Below are 16,972 nucleotides of genomic sequence, written 5' to 3'. Positions count from 1 at the left end.
TTTTTACAGTAGTTGTAATATACAATGACAATTTGCTACATTTATATTATATAGTACTTCTCAAAATTCTTCTTAAAAGTCTGTCAGTTTTTGATGCATTTCTTCCTGAAATTAAAAATGCTTCTGTTTAAAGCACCAGCACATTTCAATTTATGAACATGACGTTGTCTGTAGAGGGTGTTAATCTTCAAAGGCTTTTACAATCTCCAGCTGTTACACAAATTTTAAATACTGCTCTGTTTTTGAGATCATGCTAGTTAACGCTGTTTCTCTGCTTTCTTTCCTCCCTGTGGCACCACCGTCCTGCTGGTCTCCTCCTCCCTGGGTCAGATTGAGAATCTGCAGGAGCAGCTGCGTGACAAAGACAAGCAGCTGGGGAACCTGAAGGACAGGGTCAAGTCTCTGCAGACAGATTCCAGTAACACAGACACTGCCCTGGCCACCCTGGAGGAGGCGCTGTCAGAGAAGGTACAGGACTTCAGCAAACTGAAGATTCAAAGATGCAACTCAGCTGTGGTTGTGACTTGATCAGCTGCTGCAAAACTAAATCATTTTTCCCCACTTCCTTGCAGGTTTCGGTCCCTCTGAATGAAGTTTGAGGTTTGATGTCAGGGCCTGTAGTGAAAGTTTGACATTTTTGAATCACTTTTACTCCGTCCCGCAGACTAAGAAATCAAATTTCTTACATCTTAAATCCAATAGAGCTCAAGAGGTCCTGCGCACGGTCGCCTACGTGCAGCCTGGAGAAGCATAATTCCAGCAATAACTAGTTAAGAGTAAAAGAAATCTTTGATCAGGATAAATAAACACTGAAGCTTAGCTAAAGTAAAATGTAGAATTCAGGATTGGGATTTTTTACCTACTATTTGCATGTGATGTGATTTATTCCCTGCTCCAGTTTGGTTTTCATTTGGTTTCCATGACAGCATAACACCAATGTAAAATCCCTAAATGGTCTCCCTAGATTTTGCATTTTTGTTGAATCTAAACTGATTTATTTTCATTTTCATTTTCGTCATTTTCATAGACTATTATCATATCCTACATATCAGGTTGTTGTTAATACCATATGTTAATGTCTTCTGGAGATATCGAGGATTTCACAAAATTAAATTGATTTAAAAACAAAAAAGTAAAATCAAATGCAGATGCAGGTAAATCCCTGTCTCTGATTGGCTACTACAAAGTTATAAAGTGCTTAACAGATAGAAAATGGAGAAATAAAAACAGCAATTAAAAACAAGAAAAACAAACACAACGTTAAACAGACGTAAGTTACACAAAAATACTTCTAACTCTGTTTCTGTGTGTGTGTGTGTCTGTCTGTGTCTGTTAGGAGAGGATTATAGAGCGTTTAAAGGACCAAAGGGAGAGAGAAGACAGAGAACGTCTGGAAGAAGTAGAGTCCTATAAGAAGGAGAACAAGGACCTGAAGGAGAAGGTCAACAGCCTGCAGATAGAATTAACAGAAAAAGAGGTCAGTGGGTGGAGTGAAAAGATTTCCTTTTTTGTTTGGGTAGAGGGTTGTGTTCACAAATAGAGCAGGTCTAGATCGGACTCTTTATGATATTTATTTCAGAGACCAAACAATTCCCAGCATGCTCAAGCACTTGGCGACAGTGGCAGCGAAAAACTTCCTTATAAGAGGCAGAAACCTCAAGCAGAATCAGGCTCATGGTGGGTGGCCATCTGCCTTGACCGATTGGGTTGAGAGAGAGAGATAGTGAGACAAAGAAAGGGAGAAGAAAGAGAGAGGGGTACACAGCCTGGGCGCTCGTGCCTGAGGAAATAAGCAAACAGGTAGAATGATGCAGTGGTTGTCAGAAAGTTTACAGTATTCTCGTCATGGACATGGACAACATGGACTGAACTGTATATACTGGGTTTACTTCATTAATTGATACTGAGGCCGACCCACTGGTGGTGGAGAGGTAACAGGTACAAAGCCTGAAGTTGTGAAAAAATAAGGAGCTAACTGAAAGTTAAGGCGTTAAACTGAGATTTAAGTTTGGATTTGAAGGCTTCAACCGAGTCGGCCCGATAGGAAAATGCTCTGCTGCCAACAGGCGTCTTTTTAACTCTGGGGACCAACAGGAGCCCTAAATTCTGGGAATGGAGAGCACCAGATAGAATATAAGGTTTAAGGAGATCAGACAGGTATAAAGGAGCAAGGAGTACGTCATTCATTCACCTTAAAGTCTGATCTGACATGGATAGGGAGCCAATGAAGGGAAGCTAAAATTTGTGTAATATGGTCAAAATTTCTGGATTTAGTTAAAATTCTAGCTGCAGCATTCTGAAGCAATTGAAGACTTTTAATACTAGCATGTGGCAGGCCAGAAAACAATATGTTACAATAATCAAGTCTTAATGAAACAGCTTCTGTCACGGACAGAATAGAGCAAATTTTAGCTATGTAGGTGAAAAAAGGCAGTCTTGGTGATGTCTTTAATGTGCTGATTGAAGGAGAGATTCTTGACTGAAGAGTTACTCTTACTTGAACAAACTGGTTGAGCTAGGCCAATGACTGGCATCTCAGTTTTATCTGAATTTAGGAGCAGAAAATTTTGAGACATCCATCTTTTCACAGCAGACAAACATATCTGTAACTTTGCAATTTGAGAAGAGTCGTTATCCCTCATAGGCACATACAGCTGAGTATCATCAGCATACTGGTGGAAATTAATTCCATGACAGTGAATAATTTGGCCCAGAGGTGAAATATAAAGAGAGAAAAGCAAAGGGCCAAGAACAGAGCCCTGAGGTACTCCATATTTTACACCAGAAAATGTTACTATAGTATTGTTATAGGTGACACGCAGTCTTGGAATCTGGTGGAATCAGAATACATAGAAATTTGAAGATCATCTACTTTAGTGAGTGCTGTTTCAGTGGAGTGACGGGCCCTGAAGGCAGACTGAAAAGGTTCGAAAACATTATTGTTGGACAAGTGAGCTGAAAGCTGCTAAGACAGTACTTTTGAAAAGAAGGGAAGGTTTGACATTGGCCAATAGTTGAAGATCCTGCAGGTGTCGTTTCTTAAATAAAGTTTAACCACAGCAGTTTTAAAACTAATGGGGACAGTGGGGATCACTTAACAATGTTCAGCACTAAATTTCCTAAAACCGTCCAGAGATCTTTGGAGAGTTTCGCTGGCAGAGGGTCAAGAAGGCAGGTGGTGTGTTGAGAAGCAACCACCAATTTAGACAATGATTCAAGAAATATAATCTCAAATTTCTTTGAAGCAGAAACTATCTGGGACTCTCTAGAGGATGCTGGAGAAGAAGATGTGATTTTATATCTAATCTAATTTATTGCAGAAAAATTGTAAAAAATCATGAGCTTTGAAGGGTGAGCAACTAAGAGATGGCTGCTTTTGAGTAAATTTGGCTACAGTGTCAAAAAGAAATCTAGGATTGTGTTTATTGTTAATAATTAACTTAAAGAAATAGGCTGCTCTTGCAGTGGAGAGAGAATGTTTGTATTTCTATACACATTTGTGTCAGTGGAGGTGGGGAGCTTCAGATTTTGATTTGCACCATTTTCACTCCAATCTCCTTCACGCTCGACTCAAGCACGTTTCCTCAGTAAACCAAGGTGTAGACCTCTTTGACTGTCTAATTTAAGTGGTGAGAGGAGCAACCGAGTCCAAGAGACTAGATAGAACTGCATTTGGTCACTGGTACAATTTTCAAGTTGCTACATTAAAAGGAGTCAGGGCCACTGGTAATTGCTCATCAGGAGCAGCTAAAGTTGCTGGACCAATGTGTTTTGTGGTAAATACATTTGAACTGATTCAAATGTGATAAGAAAGTGATAAGAAAGAGACCACAGAAGTGATGGGACAGACAGTCAGATTATATACCTCTATATTACCGGTGCAGTGAGTAGATTGACCCACAAACTGGAAGAAACTAAAAGTATCAATAATTGCTAGACAGGCTGATTTAGAGGATACAGGCCTTATTCAGGTCACCAATAATGACAATGTCGACAGTTTATGTAACAAGACTTGAGATAAATTCTTGTTCTAAAAATTTTGAATTAGGGGCAGGATGTCTGTACCACAAGAGGGAACAGTTGTAGTCTTTCATCACAGAGAGGGTGATTCATAACTAGTGGAGATGGTTTCAATACAAGAGCCTCAAAAGAGCCTCAAAAGGTCAATTCAAGATTAGAGGTTAGTGAAATTGGCATTATAGATTAATGCCAAACTTCCACCTTGGTTAGTAGCTTGAGCAGCAAGTGCATTAGCATAATCAGGTGGGGAAGCTACATTAAGAGGTAAGATAATATTTGGTTTAAGCCATTTGATATCCAGTAATGCTGAAGAATCAAGTTGTTTATCAATAATGCTTTAGTAGACAGCAATCTGATGTTCAGAAAACCAGATTTGAGGGTCTTGTTGAGGCTGTAGTTGTCAGTAGTAGGCCGATACAAAGCAAAGCTCCTGGCAGATGAAGCGTTAAGAGGGATAAGACATCTTGTACTTGGGAAATCACGGTGCAATGGATCAGTGCTGTACTATGAAATCTGCACTGCAGCTCTTTGTACATACTGTACAGCCTGTATCGTACTTTTGTCTTTCAGTATGCCTCTATATGACATTTAAGCTGCCACCTCTGGCACTGTGGTCTTGTAACACCTGCTGACACTGCTGGCTGCCTGGTTTGAACCTGTGCTGCTTGTCTGTGCTGTTTGTCCATCTGCAGTCCAGTCTCATCGATCTGAAGGAACATGCTTCATCGCTTGCATCTTCTGGCCTCAAGAAGGATTCAAAGCTCAAATCACTGGAGATTGCCATTGAGCAGAAAAAAGAGGAGTGTAGTAAGTTGGAGACGCAGTTACAGAAGGTAGGTGTGTGCATTACAGTCCTGAAACACTCATATAGTCATCTGATCTAAATTTGTTGACTATCTAGTATTGAGATTATAAGTATATGTAAGTGCCTGCTGTACAGTTACTATTTGTACAGATAGAAAGCAGTTTTAGCATATATGATTAACAGGATTACATATAACAATCAGCTAAAGTAATGTTTTAAAAGTGTGATCTACACTTTATTGTACACACCACTTAAGTGGTGAGTCGGTTTTTCCTTTTCACAGTTATCGATTCTTTTTGTTGTCGTGGACTCAAGGCCTCTTCTTTCCATTAAGTGTTTCATTGCATTTTATTTGGGAAAAATCCAAACTCACTAATCACTATTATCACTAATAATATCACTCACTATTTCAGGGTGAAAAAACAAGCAAACAAAACAAAAGAAACTATGTTCATTCAAAGCTAAAATGATGTCACAATAGCCTCTCACAAAAACAGATTGAATTTACTCACTGTAAGGTTTATGTAGTAGCTGTTTCTGGGGCTTTTGACTATATCACACATTCTGCATCTAAAATCTACCTCTAAACATGTGTGATGAGAGCTGCAACCCCATCTGCTGAGGAAATTTCCAGAGCAGCTACTGCATTGTTTCCAGGGTCAAGGATTAAATTTCAGTTCCACATTTACAGCTATTTTATTGTTGTAATGAAAAGGACATACATATGAGGAATTTCCACATATCAGTTCAAGAGGTCAAAGTTAAAAACTTAACACCACTGTAATTTTTTCAAATAAACTGTTAATTTTCTATACGTAATGCTTCAGCTGTGGCTGAACTGTGGAGAGCTCCTCTGTCCTGTATGAAGACTGTACAGTTGTTCCTCTCTGTTAATTGCTCTGAATTGTAGATAAAAAATCCAGAGCATGTCCACTGTGAAGTAAAGACGTAGCTCACGTAGAGTCCAGGGACCACTTGAATGGAAACTATTAATCAGTTCTAGACTTGAATGAATGAACTATTTCTTTTATTCTAATGACTTTGGTTTCATATTGGTTATGTGAGGTTTTTCTTGCTCAGAAATGCCTGCAACTCAGATCTTGTATTGTGTGTTATTTTCCCATAGGAATACACTGAGGAATTTGACTAATAAGAAAGTCCTCGACAGAACAAACTCTGTGATATTCAGCAGACATACAGAAAATAATATCAAAGTGAACACTGTGAAAAATTAAAAAAGTTCTGTTAATACCACTCTAATCTGGACTGAACCAGGGACCTGCCTAATATAAAACACAGTTAGTTAGGATAATTCTTTCTTCCCTGAAACAGGCCGCACTGCTTTGTTAGGCTGCTGCAGGGAGCAGATAGTCCATTAACTACCCCCCTCCTACTCCATAATCCACAGACTATCCCTGTGTCTGTTCCTCTGCATTTGTCCGTTTGTGTTGCCCTTAACCTGTAACAACATGTGCTGTTACTGATGTTACTGACCTGTCAAACATGTATTGTAACATGTCTGATCCTGCTGTTCTCTCCTTTGGCTCAAACAAAGTCCTAACACTTACTCTCCCGGCCCCCCCTTCCTCCTTCCACTCCTTCCCTCAACCCCTCCGTTTGTAATATAGCAAGCTGAGCAGCTATTCAGTCACATGAACAATCCTGTAAGTCCCTCTCTTCAGCTCTCTGAGGCACATATTGAAAGCATGAGGACACTGATAACTTCTCTGAAATATGCTAGATGGTGATCATGCCAGACCCCAGCACAGGCTCTGCTTTCACCCACTGCCCCGTCCAGATGCATGTTGACCATTGCACTGTACTGATATAATGAGCTTTATATTGCACTCAGAGTCCTGTGCAACGTACTCATTCTGCAGCTGTTTGTGTTTGTGACACGTGGTGAAACTGGTGCTACATATACAATATTTAAAGTTCACTTTATTTGGTTAGTTGGAATTTCAAATATGCCGAATATGCAACACAGTATATCTATTTATATGCAACTTTTTAAATTGTGGCTCTGTAGTTGGTTTATTCGTGATTAGTTTGTTTAACAATAGTGGGATTTTTCTTTTTCTTCCACATCAGAGAAAAGAAGGCTCTATGCACGCTGAGGTCCAATGCAACAATGTAAAGATGCAGCTAAGCTTTCACTGGACCTAGATCATCAGGGCAAATGAGTGACATTAGGAAATCCCAGAGCTTATATTGACACAAAGAACAGCACACCTGGGCTTTTTAATGGAAATGCAACTTACAATTCTAGTTGTGAAAGGACATGGCCTCGAGTTAACTTCCAGTTTTCGCATATGTTTTGACACCTACACCTTTGCAAAGAAAAGCAAAATTGGCCTTGTGGATGTTGAATTCAATGATAGAAAAATGATTTCGATTTTCGTGTCTTTTACAGAGTCAAATTCTGTTTTATTTTAGGATACCTCTACATGTCCAAGTCTAGCGTTAAAGGAGCTATTCTTAAGTTTTGCTATTGCTACATAGCCAACAATAGCATTAACAGCTATTATTTTAAAGCTGATACTCACATTTGATATTTTCTCACTGGCACTACTGAAACATATTTTTGTGGAGCTTAGTAAAATTGCAGGTGCAAACAGGTTGAGCTTTAATCATCCTGAAGTAATTGATTATTTGTGATACTTAAATGAACAAATTTGAATAAATCACAAAAACAGCAGATAAACAAAATATTGAAAGTCATCAGGTAAACAAAAGCCATCATAAAGTGGAGTTTGTACAACCTTCTACTGGCAGTATGGAGACTAATTTGGATGGGCAATAAAGTTCTCTTGAAAGTATTTTTAATATACTTATTGAATAGCAATTTATTTGCAATGATTAGTGGTTCTAAAGTGGATTTATGTACATTTTAAAATCAAATCAGTGAGAATAATCTCCATCGAGGCAAATCCTAAATTAGCTCCTCATGCTTAAAATATGAAACTTACTATTAGCAGATTGACTTGGTCTCTGTTGCGTCTATTTCTCCATCCTTTTGACTGACAATTGCAAAGACTGTGCAGCTTCGTTGGGTTTGCATGATCTGGTCGACCTTGTTGCATGTCGTCACTGTCAGTGTTGCCACGCTTCTCTCTCGTCTCAGTGTGGTGGTGCGGTTAGCTGAGGTATCAGCCGTGGTTGGAGAACATGGCAGTGTTTTGGTGGATGGCTCTGTATAACTCTTGCACTTTTGCGACCTGTGTTGACATGTGTGGCTGCATATTGTCTCAAGGGTGATGTGTACCAGTGTAATGTAATTCATGGAGAGTTACAAACTGTTGCAATGATGGTGAGATTAGTCAATATTGAGTATACAGTAGTGCTGATTAGTTTGTGACAGATAACTAATGAGACAGACTCATGATTTAGCATTTTACTGCCACTGATTTGTTACTATTTTTTTGCTAAAAAAAATGCAGTCCTGTACACACATACACAGTCCTGTACTTTGCAGACTCACCAAGTCTGCAAAGTGACTGGGAGTCTCAAAGGGCTCTTAAATGGAGCTAAATAATAGCTCTGTTAAAGCTAATGAACCAGCACAAGTAATGATGCCTTCGTCCACAACATTTTACTCTGTTTTACTCATTCAGAAGGAGAGGGAGAGAGCAAGGAGAGTAGTTAATATAAGACACTGATGGACTGCAGTGTGCTGTATGTATCTCTCTTCCATGGGCAGTAAAACATTCTGTGCTGCACTGCATGGTTGTGTCGGCATCATAATATCAACCGATTGTGTCTTTGCGTGTGTGCATGTGTGCATGTCTGTATGCGTCTTCCCCTGGTGTGTGGATGCAGAAAGCCCACGAGGTGGAGCAGCAGTCGGGCTCCAGAGGGAACCCAGACTACGTGGACAGAGTGAAGCTGCTGGAGAAGGAGGTGAGCTACTACAAGGACGAGGCCAGCAAGGCTCAGACGGAGGTGGAGAGACTCCTGGACATCCTGCGAGAGGTGGAGACTGAAAAGAATGACAAGGACAAGAAGATTGCCGAGTTGGAAAGGTAACTAACTCTGACTTTCTAGAGAAATTAGCATTACAAGACATTATTTTTAGTTCAGCCTGTACTGATGTAATTACTTCTTATATCCCATTTATTGTGTTAATAGTGATATAGAGACATAGAAATAATTGGAAACTATTCGCTGGCATCTTATATGAGTGGATTCAAACTGAATAGGAAGAAGAGTGAGATGTCATAAAAAACTGTTAAGGGTTGCTTCACCAAAATGACCAAAATCCATATTTTCTCACTTACCTGTACTGTTGTCATGCAGATAGTTTTGGTTTTATCTGCTAGGGTTTTAAGATATTAGTGTGAGAAAAATTCAACTCAAGAGACAAAATATTCAGAATATTATTCTAAACAATGTGTCAGGTATATTCACTTTCTTCCTCTGGAGTTTCAGCTGTCGGAGTTCAAATGTCACTTCGTTTGCTTTGTGAATTGTAAAGTGCCCTGTACTGTGTGCTCCATATTTTAAGTGCAGTTGCGTGTGCTTTTGTATCTGTGTACATGTCATTTCTGTGTTTGTATGTACAAGTGTGACGTCATAATGGTCTGTCCGCACACTGCACTGTACTGGGCCCAGTCATGGTCGTGTATAATTCACTCAGAAATGCCTTGAGATACATCAGGCAGACTGCTTGCGGTTATGACACTATGTTAGATATGAGCACAAAGTGCCCTTCAGTCATCCCCTTAGTGGAAGAGATTTCATTTAATGGACAACATAAATAAAGCTGGTGGCCCCATCAGCTCTTGGCTCACCTCTCAGTGTGGTACGTGGTCCAGAGTGTCCACACTGGAAGCAGCTTTTGTCTTTGGTTCGGCTGATGTCTTTCTGGAGGAGAGCGTCATTTTTGTCATTCGCCTGGAATGGATTGCAAACTGATGAGACAGACACAGAGATCGGTTGGACTGCATGGGAACCGCACATGAGCACTGTCTGCTAATGACAGCCCCCCCCCCCTCCCCTGCCACTTATAGAGTCCAAGTCCCACCACCTACTGTTAAAACCAGTTATATTTTTTCTTCCCAGCCAGTGAGGAAGGCCACTTCGTTTCAGTGTCATGCTAATTTGTTAGAGGTGTTTGATTAATTGAGTGTTCTTGTTCTTTTTTTACCATCTTTACCTACTTTTTTCTGTCCTGTTCCCCTTTTCTATTTTCCGTTTCATGCCCACCTGTCCCTTTTTTTTTATCCTCTGCCATTGATCACTTTCAACCTTGGTCTTGGACCTCCTTTTATTCCTTTTCCTTCCTCAAATCCAATGTTTTCAATCTCTTCTCCATCTTCCCTGCAACTCTTTCTCTGTTGTGCCCCCCCCACCCCACCCCACCCCACCCCGACACCAGCCCCCCTCCCTCTGCCCCTCGCCCCACCCCTCGCCCCGGTGGCAGAGCTCCCCCTGACCCGCTCCCTTCTGTGTCCGCTGCTCCCCAGCAGATAGGGGGCATGGTGTGGGATTTCCTGGGAAAGTGAGTGCTCTGCCCTGGCACTTCAGCTCGGCTGCGTGGTTAAAGTCTCCGACTGCTGCGACTGCAACTGGTTTCACCTGTGTGCCTGGGTCTGCCTGCTGTCTGAAGGATTCACAGATCTTTGTATCAGAGTGACAAGCTCTGTTTTTAGCACATGGTGTCATTACTGTATCTGAGCACATGATACAAAGATCCCTGGATTCATGTTTTGCTTTTATTTCTGCAGCATGTGTTTGCTTAATGGTAGCTCTATGCCTATGTGTCATGAATGGTTTTTGATCTATGTGTGTGCGTGTGTGTGTGTGTGTGTGTGTGTGTGTGTGTGTGTGTGTGAGAGAGAGAGAGAATTTTTACTGCATGTGTATTTATTCAACTGCATATGACAACCAGCCCTGATGACAGAATGGGGATTTAAAGTCAAACAAAGATTTTGTTCTGTATGATAAATCACATTACAAATTAAATCACCATATAGAGTAAGATTAATTGTACTGTATGGGTCTCAATACTAAAATTCAATATGATGTACAAACCTTAAAGATTAAGGTTTTTACCTCAGCTAATGAATAAGTGCTAAGCATCTGGTCATAAAGTTTGAAATATATGTCTAGGCATATATTCTGTGATAGTCATTTGAGTCCCTGAACAGTAAGCGTTACTTCACACTGTTGTTCCTGCTGTGGCCTGTTTCTGTAATGATGCATGATGAAGTCAAACGGTTAAAATGATCACACCAAGGATTCAGCCACCCTGGAACCAAATTTCACAATTTACACAGTAAAAAAATTCACATTTGTAATTGAAAGCCCCTTTAAAAATTTGCACCTGTATATAGATAATTGATACTAAGTAATACTGTGAATGCTACACTGTGCTATGTATTATTAGAGGTTTGTGTAGAGTATGGTGAACTTGGTGTGATTTTCCCAACTGCTCTTGCTTCTTTTGTACTTTTTAGTTTGCTATACTGTACATGCTACACCTCCTTATGTCCTTTGCTGAAATATCTTGCACACTAATACACATGCAGACACACACACATACACCCGTTTGTGTCTTTTTGTGGTGTTTGGTGTGGCTGTGTGTTGTAGTTTACTGTATGTAAGAAGTTTTTTGTACTTAGAGCTGAAGCCTCCTCCTGCCATGAGCACGCTTCCCCTGCTCATTCCAGCCACCCATCTGTACCCTCCTCATTTGTAACTCTCAGTCACCCTCGCACCTTCATATCATCCCAGTAACAGAACCTGACAGCCCCTCTCTTCTCAAGTGGTCTTTCCCGATGCCCACCTTCCCGCTCTCCCTGCCCAACCTGCCCCCACCCCGCCCTGCCTAGCTTGCTCTACCAGACACTAAGGGAAATGATCAGCCTAGTGGCCTGCATGAATAGAGCTGCTGTGCTCCAGGTCTACACGCGCTCAGTGAGTGAGGTGCTGTAGTAGGTAGGATCTTGACTGAACCCTTGTTCCTGAACTGTGTCGGTTCAGTCGGGTCTCTTCTGTCTGAACCACCCTGCATCCATAACTGATTCTCTCGCTAGCTCACTACTTCTCGCCCACTTGGTCAAACCACTGTTGGCTTCCCCTCCTTTTGCTCGGCACTTAAACCTGTGCTCCTCACCTCTTTTCTTTGCCCGGCTGATTTTTGCCTGACTGACTGCATGTCTGCCACTCCCAGGCTTGGTAGCAGATGCACATAGTTCTATGTTCTCAGAGAAGGTGCATCCTGCATTAGCTGTGTCAGGCTGCAGAGCAGCAGCTGTCACAGGCTCCTTTGTAGTCAGTGAACACACTGTGATCTCCTCTGGGTCCTCTGTATTTTCTTGTGGTTGTTTCTTTATGTTCTGGTTCTAATGTCTCTTTCTTTACTTTTTCCTGTGTGTGCTCTCGTCTCCTGCTTTCAATGTCCACTTGTCCCATCGCCCCTTTCTCTTCTACCTTTTCCTTTCCCCATCTGCAGTCTAGCTCCAAGGTAAGCAATGCCCCTGCCCCCATCGTGCCCCCATCTCTACCTACCCCATGCTAACTCTGGTGCTTAAACCTGTGAGTCATCTCAGCACTGTCATGTTAACATGAAGCTAACAATTCATTTGTGAGGCTCATGTCTTGTTGCTGTCGTGGTGATCTCATGACTGGTACTATTTTGAAATAAGTCTCATTCAAAATGCACCTGACATGAATGTCTACTACACTTGTTGTACTTGTTTGTGTTTGATGTTTTTTGTTGTGGTATATGGGTACACTTTAACTACAGAATCGGATATGAAAAGATTATTTGCAAGAAAATGACCTTGAAGTGTTGTGGTTTTACAGACAAGGAGGCAAAGACCAGACTAAGAAGGGTTCAAACATCAAACTGGGACCACAAGGGGACAAGAAAGGCTTAGGACAGGACCCTCGTAAGGACACCTCCATGGATAGTGGCCACCACTTAAAGGTGAAGATTTTACTCATGAAAAACATTTAACACTTATGATACATGGTGTAGCTCCGGGTAATAAAATGTGGGTCTTCAATGTGTCTTTTGTGTGTTCCTACATAATGTTTGTTGTCTATCAGCTGGAGGAGCTGATGAACACACTGGAAAGGACAAGGCAGGAGCTGGATGCCACCAAGCAGCGTCTCTCCTCCACACAGCAGTCTCTGCAGGAGAGGGACACCCACCTCACCAACATGAGACAAGAGCGCAGGAAACAGCTGGAGGAGATCCTGGAGATGAAGTTAGTGTCATCGTGACCTTTGACGTTGGCCTTGCAAAGACACTTCTCTAAATGTGTTTGAGGCAAATCCATGAAGGGATTTTTATGTCTCAACGCTGGAGACAGCCAGGCCCGGAGGCGTTTTGGGTTCTGCGTCCATCTGTCCCTCCCATTCCCGTGAACACAATATCTCAGTAACGCCTTGAGGGGATATCTTCAAATTTGGCACAAACATTCATTTGGACTCAAGGATGAACTGATTACAATTTGGTGGTCAAAGCTCGTTTTTGCCATAGCTCACAAATTCATACACTAAGTATGACACAGTTTAACTCAAATATCTAATAGGATAAAATGTTGAAGTGATGACATTTTATATCCAAATGGTGAAAAGTCAACTTCAAACATCATAATGAAAGTAGTAATAGTAGTAGTTACATCATAGTGTTCTGCAAAATCACTTCTGGCCACTATTCAGCGCTTTAACTCAGAGATTTTGACCATATCTGCTGCAACTTGGCTGGTTGACAGAGGCGATAATTCTATTTTTGTCTGGAAACATAGTTCAATTTCTCCCTTAACTAAAAAAATATTGAAAAATATCGAGGTTAGAAATAGGGCATGCAGTTCATGCTTCATTTTATACCAAAAGACCTGGCTGAACTTAAAGTCGTGTCAGCGTTTACACGCCCATAGTTTGCTGGTCCTTTTTTTGGCCTGTTATTTGTGTGATCAGGCTTATTGATTCTCAGAGGACATTTTACAGAAATAAAACCTCAACTTGTCATTTTTACACACCATCTTTAAGTGGCAACTGGCTGTAGCTTTGTATTTAACAGACAGACGTGAGAGTGGGATCAATCTTCACATCTTACTCTCAGCACAAAAGCAAATAAGCGCATTCCGAAAATGTCAGACTAATCCTTTAAAGTCTCAGAGTGAGGAGGGAGCATGAGAAATGTCATCTTGTGAGTTGTGAGGCTAATTTAATGTCATCCTTGAGGGGAGAACAAAGCAATCAGAGTTTTGAGTGTCTTGTGGCATCAATCATCATCTGGCTCCTTTAAAGCTGGAGCCTGGCCAGAAGTAGCTTCTCTGGCACTTGAACAGGTGAACTGATGCAGTTTGACTTACAGTTCTTTAGTTAATAGAGCTTCAAAAATGGCTTAACAATATAGCATTTATTTAATCTTTTTTCTCTCTGTTTGATAGAATATAAGTGCTGATGCCCTGATCTTGTTTTTGCTCTTCAGACAACAGGCTCTGCTGGCAGCCATCAGTGAGAAAGATGCTAATATTGCACTGCTGGAACTGTCTGCCTCTAATAAAAAGAAGACCCAGGATGAGGTGCTGACCCTCAAGAGGGACCGGGACAAACTGATGCACCAGCTCAAACAACACGTAAGTACTGCAGCACAATGTCAAGGAAATCTCTTTGCACTCTAACTTGTTGCCAAGGCAACATTAATCAGTATGAAAAATATAGCACAAGGCAACTAGCCATTTTTTCCATTTCATCTACAGGGGAGTTGTACATACACATGGCCACTGAGCCTCTTTGGTACTTTCAGTTTTGGCACTTTTCCCAAATATAGCATTTCATAATTTTGCCGCATGAGTCAGAGCTGCTATGTTTTTTGGGGGGCAATTAAGTCACATCCAGTCAAGCCCAAATCAGATTACAAATTTGCCAAGTGCACGGAAATGGCATTAACTTTTCTGGCCATTAACATGAAATTTAAATATTTTCCAATAAAAGTTTGTTACATAGCTGAGGTCAAATCTATTCAATTTGTTGGCCCATTAATGTAATATTCAAGGTGTGTTCACCTGGTCAAAACTTGAGATTTAAAAGTATGCCTTTAAGACTCAAATCAAGTTCTGGCACTGATCATCTGGTCTCTTCATGTATATTATGATGGCATAATGTTCTGTTTAACAGCTGCAGATAATCAAGCACTAACCACTTTCCTCTTCCTACAGACACAAAGCAGAATGAAGCTAATAGCCGACAACTATGAAGATGAGCAATATCATCCACATGGTCCTCACCACCCCCAGCCTCAGCCCCCACATGCTCAGCCTCAGCCCCAGCCCCAGTACCCCCACCCTCCCCACGCCCAGCAGACTCCATATCCACACACCGCACATCCGCAACATCCTCAGCATCCTCAGCATCCTCAGCATCCTCAGCATCCACAGCATCCACAGCACCCGCAGGCCCCTCAACAGCACCCGCACGCTCAGCAGCCACAACCGCAGTACCCTCACCCTCCTCATCCACAGCACCCCCAGCAGCATCCTCAGCATCCCCAACAACCTCCCCAACACCAACAGCACCCACGTCCCCCACAACCTCAACACCCTCACCAACAGCACCCACAGCACATGCCTCAGCACCCACATGGACATCCCCCTCCGCAGCACCCTCACCCTCAACACCCGCACGGTCCTCCCCAACAAGGACCACACCCCCAGCATCCGCATCCCCAGCACCCCCAGCACCCCCAGCATCCCCAGCATCCTCAGCACCCGCAGCATCCACACCACACCCAGCATCCACGTCACCCGTCGCCCCATCACCGTGGAGGGCCAGCCCGAGGACCCCCACATGCTGGTCACCGCCCCTCCCCGGACCAGGTCAGATGTCTCGCCATGTTATTCCCTTTACAATTGTTAAAAGTCCCACCAAATTCAGCAGTAACTTCAACACCATTAACACGTGCAGCTTGCAGCTGAAGTATTGTCAGATCAGCCACTTTACGATAGCACAGTGTTGCCAGTGGTATAGAGAGAAAGGCAACGTTGCAAACTAAAGAACAGGGGTTTTATTTTAGTACTTTTGGAGGTCTCAAACTTTGAGAACTATAACAAATGTCAACTGTTTGCTCTTTGATTTTTATATTTTTCCAAGACAAATTATAAAAAGGTAAAAAACTGCCATAGAAATCAACACTCACTTTTTCACGTGATGATAGAAATCCACGCAGTTCAAAGTATAGCCATGTAAGATCTTTGCCAAAGCTTCTGTGCTAAGCACTATAGTTTAATTTTGCATATTAATACTTTCTGTGATTCTGAGCATGCTTATTTTTCTTTCACACAGCATCCTGCTGTGCCAATGATATTTTTTACTCCAGTTTCTGTTTACTTTCTTCTCTTCATGCTTATCGGTCCTGTTGGGCCTGCAACACTGCCAACAACAGGATGACGAGGAGGGCATTTGGGCATAATCCTTGCTGTGACAACCAAAGCTCTAATGTTGTTTTGAGGGGTGAGATTTTTTTTTTTTTTTGGATATACTTTTCCACTTTACGATTCTCAGTTTCCTGTGTCTTATGTTTTGTAACAAACTAAAAAGCTGCATGACATGACATGATCTTTTTCTTTTGCATTCAGATGATTCAGTCACTACTGGAAGAGCACAGCCATGCCATGATGTTGAAACACTACTACCCAACCAAACATTTGTTATCTCCACTCAATCAGCACTCAGCAATGGGACTTTTGTTTATTTTCCGGGAAAGAGGAAGGTGCGCTCAGGTGTGCAGGTCATGTGGGGAGGCTGACAGCTGGGCAGGTAATTTCACGCCTTTCACACAAAGACATCAAAACATCTGATAGTTGCTTACTATACTATGACTATGACATTTTTGATGTCTTGCCATACTATGACATTTTTGATGTTTTACTATACTATGATATTTTTATGACATCTGAGTTTAAATTATGCTCTTCTTCATTTTCTGCTCAGGGTGACCTGGGACCTCTTCTTCGTGTGAACAGGAGCAGATGTCGGCCACTTTCTCCGTACAAATCACAGATGCGGGACTGAATTAGATAGAAAGAGGCAGATGTTGAAGTGCTCTGTGTCAGATTGTTAGTTTGAACAGGCATGTGATCAACATGGCAGCCCTTCATCAGAGGTCTCACAGAGGTCACCTCACCTGTC

The 16,972-nt window shown here is 41.7% G+C and overlaps 1 protein-coding gene across 4 annotated transcripts in view; it reads left to right on the top strand.

Moving 5' to 3' along the window:
- erc2 (ELKS/RAB6-interacting/CAST family member 2) overlaps positions 1-16,559 on the top strand; it is a 37,874-nt gene extending 21,315 nt beyond the window's left edge. For 2 of the 4 annotated variants that reach the window (XM_056393739.1, XM_056393731.1), the window contains 11 exons: positions 331-468; positions 1,337-1,477; positions 4,713-4,853; positions 6,454-6,489; positions 8,645-8,847; positions 12,635-12,758; positions 12,881-13,041; positions 14,274-14,421; positions 15,004-15,660; positions 16,227-16,294; positions 16,420-16,559. In XM_056393739.1, the coding sequence (XP_056249714.1) occupies positions 331-468; positions 1,337-1,477; positions 4,713-4,853; positions 6,454-6,489; positions 8,645-8,847; positions 12,635-12,758; positions 12,881-13,041; positions 14,274-14,421; positions 15,004-15,660; positions 16,227-16,253 (1,776 nt within the window). In that variant the 3' untranslated portion in view covers positions 16,254-16,294; positions 16,420-16,559. The remainder of the gene's footprint in view (positions 1-330; positions 469-1,336; positions 1,478-4,712; positions 4,854-6,453; positions 6,490-8,644; positions 8,848-12,634; positions 12,759-12,880; positions 13,042-14,273; positions 14,422-15,003; positions 15,661-16,226; positions 16,295-16,419) is intronic. The other 2 variants (XM_056393756.1, XM_056393748.1) reach the window with 1 other exon arrangement.
- Positions 16,560-16,972: the final 413 nt, after the last annotated feature.

This window comes from Seriola aureovittata, chromosome 2, assembly GCF_021018895.1.
Source record: "Seriola aureovittata isolate HTS-2021-v1 ecotype China chromosome 2, ASM2101889v1, whole genome shotgun sequence".
Lineage (NCBI taxonomy): Eukaryota > Metazoa > Chordata > Actinopteri > Carangiformes > Carangidae > Seriola > Seriola aureovittata.
The sequence above is the reverse complement of the archived record's forward strand: the minus strand, read 5'-3'. Positions and strand labels throughout refer to the sequence as shown.